The sequence below is a fragment of the Triticum dicoccoides genome, chromosome 4B, assembly GCF_002162155.2.
Source record: "Triticum dicoccoides isolate Atlit2015 ecotype Zavitan chromosome 4B, WEW_v2.0, whole genome shotgun sequence".
In the NCBI taxonomy this organism is placed as follows: Eukaryota; Viridiplantae; Streptophyta; class Magnoliopsida; order Poales; family Poaceae; genus Triticum; species Triticum dicoccoides.
The window spans coordinates 666,434,366-666,442,366 of NC_041387.1; the positions used below are offsets into that span (position 1 = coordinate 666,434,366).

General features: G+C 44.2%; 1 protein-coding gene across 1 annotated transcript; it reads right to left on the reverse strand.

The window, feature by feature from the left end:
- Positions 1–5,493: 5,493 nt before the first annotated feature.
- On the reverse strand, positions 5,494–6,187 carry LOC119294269 (hydrophobic seed protein-like). The gene has a single exon (XM_037572484.1). The coding sequence runs from the start codon at positions 6,138–6,140 to the stop codon at positions 5,736–5,738; it is 405 nt and encodes a 134-aa protein (XP_037428381.1). The 5' UTR covers positions 6,141–6,187; the 3' UTR covers positions 5,494–5,735.
- Positions 6,188–8,001: the final 1,814 nt, after the last annotated feature.

Below are 8,001 nucleotides of genomic sequence, written 5' to 3' on the forward strand. Positions count from 1 at the left end.
ATCCAAATATAGGCTTCCAATATATCAATCTTTATGTCTCGACCATTTTGAGACTCCTCGTCATGTCCGGGATCACATCCGGGACTCTGAACAACCTTCGGTACATCAAAACATATAAACTCATAATAAATTTGTCATTGTAACGTTAAGCGTGCGGACCCTACGGGTTCGAGAACTATGTAGACATGACCTAGAACTATTCTCGGTCAATAACCAATAGCGGAACCTGGATGCTCATATTGGCTCCCACATATTCTACGAAGATCTTTATCGGTTAAACCGCATAACAACATACGTTGTTCCCTTTGTCATCGGCATGTTACTTGCCCGAGATTCGATCGTCGGTATCTAATACCTAGTTCAATCTCGTTACCGGCAAGTCTCTTTACTCGTTACGTAATGCATCATTCCATAACTAACTCATTAGCTACATTGCTTGCAAGGCTTATAGTGATGTGCATTACCGAGAGGGCCCAGAGATACCTCTCCGACAATCGGAGTGACAAAACCTAATCTCGAAATAAGCCAACCCAACATGTACCTTTGGAGACACCTGTAGAGCTCTTTTATAATCACCCAGTTACGTTGTGACGTTTGGTAGCACCCAAAGTGTTCCTCCGGTAAACGGGAGTTGCATAATCTCATAGTTACAGGAACATATATAAGTCATGAAGAAAGCAATAGCAACATACTAAATGATCAAGTGCTAGGCTAACGGAATGGGTCATGTCAATCACATCATTCTCCTAATGATGTGATCCCATTAATCAAATGACAACACATGTCTATGGTTAGGAAACATAACCATCTTTGATTAATGAGCTAGTCAAGTAGAGGCATACTAGTGACGTTTATGTTTGTCTATGTATTCACACATGTATCATGTTTCCGGTTAATACAATTCTAGCATGAATAATAAACATTTATCATGATATGAGGAAATAAATAATAACTTTATTATTGCCTCTAGGGCATATTTCCTTCATTTGTCACCTCCATAAACGAGAAACATATCCTTAGTCCTTTTCAGGTATTTTAGGATGTTCTTAAACGCTGTCTAGTGATCCACTCCTGGATTACTTTGGTACCTCCCTGCTAAACTTATTGCTAAGCATACATCAGGTCTGGTACACAGCATTGCATACATGATAGAGCCTGTGGCTGAAGCATAGGGAACATCTTTCATTTTCTCTCTATCTTCTGCTGTGGTCGGGCATTGAGTCTGACTCAACTTCACCCCTTGCAATACAGGCAAGAACCCTTTCTTTGCCTGATCCATTTTGAACTTTTTCAAAACTTTATCAAGGTATGTGCTTTGTGAAAGTCCAATTAAATGTCTTGATCTATCTCTATAGATCTTGATGCCCAATATGTAAGCAGCTTTACCGAGGTCTTTCATTGAAAAACTTTTATTTAAGTATCCCTTTATGCTATCCAGAAATTCTATATCATTTCCAATTAACAATATGTCATCTACATATAATATCAGAAATGCTACGGAGCTCCCACTCACTTTCTTGTAAATACAGGCTTCTTCAAAAGTCTGTATAAAACCATATGCTTTGATCACACTATCAAAACTTTTATTCCAACTCCGAGATGCTTGCACCAGTCCATAAATGGATCGCTGGAGCTTCCACACTTTGTTAGCACCTTTTGGATCGACAAACCTTCCGGTTGCATCATATACAACTCTTCTTCCAGAAATCATCGTGCACACAAAAATAGTTCACTGTGTAGTAAAAAAAAGGTAGACATGTATTCTTTCAAAGGCAAAAGAAAATACAGGAAAATAGAAAAAAAAGAAAACGTCATGGAATCTTTCGAAAACTGGCCAAAACTGATAGAAGGTTCCACAAACATGTCTATACAAGCTTCCAAAAAACGCAAAATCTCTAGCTAACACAATTACTGGGCCGGTGCACCATGTCGATCTCCATAGGCAAGCATAAGTTATGTCTCAGATTAAGCGCTTTTAGCAATTGCGGTAGGAGAGGCCCAGGAGCAGATGGACCGTGTGGCCTAGCATTGTAGGGGTCAATTCCTAGCACAATCGGATGCACATGAAGGTCGAGGCCTAGTGCCCCAGCTGGCACTAGTGATATACAACTGATGTATTTCCTGTAAAAATTGTATCAACCAAGTTCTCATTGAGGTGTACTTGTCTTTCAGTGTTGTGGATAAATCCCCAAGCTTGCTTTTCTAGAAGAGCCTGATTAAAAGTTCTCATGTCTCTCAAACCCATGCCTCCCATAGTTTTCTGAAGAATCTTTTTGTACCAAGCAAGCTAGGCCATCTTTCTTTTACCCTTCTTCACTCCCCACATGTAGGATCTTCACCGGCAAACAACCTTGCAAACAATGGAGACCGCTGTAGCACATTGATGTCACTGTGACTTCTGAGACATTGGCATGCTAAAGAAAGAGTGACAAATCTTGTGGTCTTCATGCAAGTGCTTCAATATTGATGTGGGAATTTTATGATGGCCCTAGTATTTCCTTTGTTCGGTATATGGGCAGTTCTTACATTTTTAGTGCATGCAATCTTGGGATCCGAGCATACCTAGAAACGCTCTTGATTCTCTAAGTACCATGAGCCTTGTTGTGTCTTTGGCATTTTGTTCTCCGAAGTTCCTGGGTTCAACACCTTGACCATTGCGGTTGAAAATCTAACAATTGCCTTTAGGCTTGTGCTCTCAGATATCTAAAGATATGAATCCCATGAATTTGCGGTTGTGCCATACACAAGTATGCTCATAGAAGCCATGCACTCCTGGAGACCAAAAAACTGTATCTTCAACAACTTGAAGTAAACATCATAACACCCGACACCTTGCATCATATGCAAGAACAATGGTCGTTGTATTCGGAACCAACATAAAATAAGTGTTAGAATAGCGCATCAGGGGCAAATTAGTCCTCCAGAACATGCCCATGTGCGCAATGTCGGTTCAACGCTTGATGTCCCAACGTTGAACTCTTGAAGTTGAGAACATGCTCATCCACACGGTTTGTTACTTCAATAATTGCCATCATCTCCGGTCCATAGCCATCTTCCTCATATGATGAAGGCAAATCCATGAATTCAACTTAGAAGTACTCCTCTTCATAATCCATTGTGTTTGCGTCACAGGAAAAAAAGACAGTGCCTAGAAATTTCGCTACGGCATTTGACCAACCAGTTGCCATGCACGGCCTCATCCATGGATGCCGTCAACTGGAGTGTAGGGTACGTGGGCTATGAATCAATCTGCTGGAGTGTGGCGGTGGCATAGAACTAGGCGAGTAGACGCATGGATGGAGCGGTAGAGGTCTGTTAATGCCTGGTCAGTAGTGGGAATGGGGGTACTGGGGCATCGTTGTTCTCAAGGAGCCGATGAGGAGGGCAGGATTGTGAAAATATGCAGGCTCTGGATGAGGTCTGGGGTAGGTTCGGTGTGTCGGAGTCCGCTGTGGCGGAAGTATGGACTCCCCCAAAGCTCACTCGATCTGGGTCGGTCTGTGGGATTTCGAACCCCCGGACCGATTCGTTCCAATTTGGTTGTCCACGGTTGATGCCTAAAAGTGTCCAAACAACCCGGTCCAAACATTTGTGAGCGTTTGTAGTCTAAAGCTAAGCTCATGCTTCATAGGATAGCGTTTGTTTTCTGTTTAAGTAAGTGCTTGCATGCGGTCAATGTGACACACCCATGCAGCTAGATAGTGGGACGGTGCGCCATGCGAGCACAAGTTATGTCTCAAAACAAGAGATTTTTAGCATTTGAGGTAGGAGAGGACAAGGAGCAGATGGACCGTGTGGCCTAGCATTGTAGCCGTTGTTTCCTAGCCCAATCTGATGTACCTAAAGGCGAAGGCCTAGTGCCCCAGCTGGCACTAGTGCCATACAACTGACACATTTTCTATAAAAACTGTATCAACCAAGTTCTCATTGGGGTACTACTTCTCCATCAGTAGTCGTGCCACAAGACTATCCAGATTCTGGATTAATCTCCATGCTTGCTTGGCTAGAAGAGCCCGATTATAAGTTCTCATGTCTCTAAAACCCATGCCTCCCATAGATTTGGAAGGATCTTCTTGTCCAAAGCGAGCTAGGCCATCTTTCTTTTAACCTTCCCGACTTCCCACATGTAGAATCTTAGCCCGCAGACAACACTGCTAACAATGGAGACCAATGCAACACGTTGGTGTCATTGTGACTTGTGAGACCCTGGCATGCCAAACAAAGATTGTCAAATCCCAAAATCTTCTGATGCAAATGCTTCAATAATGACGGTGGGAGTTTTATTATGGCCCTAGTATTTCCTTTGTTGAGTACACGAGCAGTTCTTCCATTTTGTGTGCATGCAATCTTTGTCTCCAGAAGTGTTAGAATAGCACATCAGGGGCAAAGTAGTCCTCGTACAGATAAACATGCCCATGTGACTACCATCGATTCAACGCTTGATGTCCAAACATGAAGTTGGCAACATGCTCCTCCGCACGCTTTATTTCTTCAAGAATCGCCATCATCGCCTCCATTTGATACCCATCTTCCTCATCTAACGAAGGCAAATCCATGAATTCAACCTAGAAGTACTCCTCGTCAGAATCCATTGTGTTTGTGTCAAAGCAAAAAACAACAACACCAGGAAATTTCGCTATGGCATTTGACCGACCAGTTGTCGTGCACTGCCTCCGCAATGGATGTCGTCGACAGGGGCGGAGGGTACATGGGCTATGGCCAAATCCAGCGGATTGCAGTAGCGGCATAGGCCTAGGCGAGCAGACGCATGTGTAGAGCGGCAGAGGTCTGTCAAGGCATGGTCAGTGTCAGTTGGGAATATGCAGGCTCTGGGTGAGGTTCAGGGTGTTGGAGTCCGCGGTGGCGGGAGTCTGGACTCCCCAACTCCCTCGATTTGGGGCATGTATGTGGGATTTCAAACACCCGGACCGACCCGTTCCAATTTGGTGGTCTGTGGTTGGTGTCTAAAAGTCTCCGAACATTTGCGACCGTTTTGGTGTCCGCGTTGAAGATGCCCTTACGAGTAGAACATGCATCATCTCAAAGAGAGTCATGAAACCAAGTTTCAAAGAAAACATCGTGGAAACCATGTTTGGAAGTTTCAAAAAAATCTGGAAAAATGGGATATTAAGAGGGTGTTGTTCTATTGACACGCGAAATTCCAAGTTCAAACACATTACCATTTATGAGCTATAAAAAGAACACATTCAGATATTAATCTTGATGTTTACTGTTTGGCAATATTCAATGTTGATTTTGTTTTTCTTCTGTACCTCATAAACTGCAATGTGTTTGAACTTGGGAATTTCACATGCTAATAGAACATCACCCTACTATATCGCTTGGTTTTTTAAGAATTTTTTTGAGACTTTAATACATAGTTTCCGCATGGTTTTCATTGGTTTCCACCCGAACTTTGTTTTCATGTGATAGCCTATCCTTCTTCAAAAGAAAAATAAAAGGTAGAAGCTGCCACGCATGCACAGCCCCGGAGATACAACCACATTGTTAGACAACTTCAACATACTTTTATTCCACGTACATATGCATGCACATATATATGCATGGCTGGGACAGTATTAATTTTAACCACACAACACCGCACACTTATACGATTACCTAGTGAACACTGTTGCATGCATGCATGCCTGCAGGAAAATCTAGCATGAAACATGCACGAGACTGAGATATAAGATGAACTGGAACGCAAACTTGCAAAGAGCACAGATGATCGATCAGCGCCGGCAGGTGTGGTTTGATTCGCATGGAATCTTGCACTGGTTGAGGAGGGCGACGACGTCGACGTGGATCAGCCCGTGGAGGACGACCACGTCACAGAGGCACGCGGCAGCGTCCAGGCCGGCCAACTCGCCCAGCAGCTGGCAGCACGGTTCATACGGCGACACGCCGAGGCTGACAATCGGCACGCTCAGCAGGCTCAAGCACACGCCCAGATCCGGGCACGAGCCACCGCTGGTTGATGGTGGTGGCGGTGACGGCGGCGGTGGGGGCGGCGGGCATGACGGAGGTGGTGGTGACGGCGGTGGGGTCTGGCAGTTGTATCCGCCGCAACCGTGCACGATGGAGACCGTCAATGCCATGGCAAGGAGGAGGAGGACGAGCTTGCACGAGGGCGTCATTGCGAGAGCTTTGATTGAGGGGAAGCTAGTGAGACGTGTATGTGATTGTGGTGCTGTATATGTCTTTGGGTTGTTGTGGGGTGGTATTTATAGCCGGATTGTACATGATGCAAGAGGGTGTGTTACGATCGAATTTGACTCTAGCCAACTTAAACCACAAAGCACGTACGTGTACCCTCATGGATCGATGCTCTGACCCTAGGTACCTTTTTTTACAACAGGCCACGCTGCTTAAGTACAGGTGCCCTCATGGCCGGCACTAGCTCTCATTATAGTGAACATACAGTACAGCTGTACACGCATGCATGTGCAGAGCGAGCGATAAGCTAAAGCGGGGCCAAGTCAACTATATGCTCCATAGCATAGCTTTGGCTCCTCTCCTCATACGTGGCACAAAATTGGTAGTAGCCTCCCCCGGATAGGATTCTAACAATCCGGGACTAGCTACTATAGATGTGATTTGGTATAATTTGATTTGGATTTTCCTTGATCGATGCACACAGGTGGACTAATTAGGTAGGTACGCATGTAGCGAACCAACCTATGGGCTATGGTTAGATGGTTAGAGAGACTGTGGTATACCCAGCCCACCAGGTTCAAATCTTGGTGCTCGCATTTATTCCTAGGATGACTTCGTAAATTTCAAGATGATAAGCCGGCATCTGCTTAGTCTTTCGGAGGTGCTCATAGGGGTAGGATGTGCGTGCAGGGGCGGACGCACGTTAAAAACCGTGGGGGCAGACGCTCCCACTCGATTTTGACATACGCTTTATATACTGGTCCTGCCTATGTGAGTGTGCCCCCGCTTGGCCCAATACATTTACCCCCACTCAGCCCAGTTATTTGTTTATTTTCAAAGCTACATTACGCCAAATTTGTAAATGCAGCCCACCATCAAAGAACTAGCAGACTTAAGAGATACTAGGCTACACCCAATATTTTAATCGTTATGTCTCGACCATTTCGAGACTCCTCGTCACGTCTGTGATCTCATCCAGGACTCCGAACAAACTTCGGTACATCAAAACACATAAACTCATAATACTGATCGTCATCAAACGTTAAGCGTGCGGACACTACGGGTTCGAGAACTATGTAGACATGATCGAGACTCACTTCCGGTCAATAACCAATAGCGGAACTTGGATGCTCATATTAGTTCCTCATATTCTACGAAGATCTTTATCGGTCAAACCGCATAACAATATACGTTGTTCCCTTTGTCATCGGTATGTTACTTGCCTGAGATTTGATCGTTGGTATCTCAATACCTAGTTCAATCTCGTTACCGGCAAGTCTCTTTACTCGTTTCGTAATACTTCATCCCGCAACTAACTCATTAGTTATGATGCTTGCAAGGCTTATAGTGATGAGTATTACCGAGAGGGCCCAGAGATACCTCTCCGAAACACGGAGTGATAAATCCTAATCTTGATTTATGCCAACCCAACAAACACCTTCGGAGACACCTGTAGAGCACCTTTATAATCACCCATTTACGTTGTGACGGTTGGTAGCGCACAAAATGTTCTTCCGGTATTCGGGAGTTGCGTAATCTCATAGTCTGAGGAACTTTTATAAGTCATGAAGAAAGCAGTAGCAATGAAACTGAAACGATCATAATGTTAAACTAACAGATGGGTCATGTCCATCACATCATTACCCCGTTCATCAAATGACAACACATGTCTATGGTTAGGAAATATAACCATCTTTGATTAACGAGCTAGTCAAGTATAGGCATACTAGCACTACAAGAAATATGTCAACTTGCGACCTTGACTATTGGTCACTAAATGGTCATTATTTTCCATTTGTGACCTTTTTGTGACCAAAAACAGATGGTCAAAAGCTGGCAGTC

Coding starts and splice junctions, on each gene's coding strand:
- LOC119294269 (XM_037572484.1), bottom strand. CDS start 6,140: ATGACGCCCTCGTGCAAGCTCGTCCTCCTCCTCCTTGCCATGGCATTG.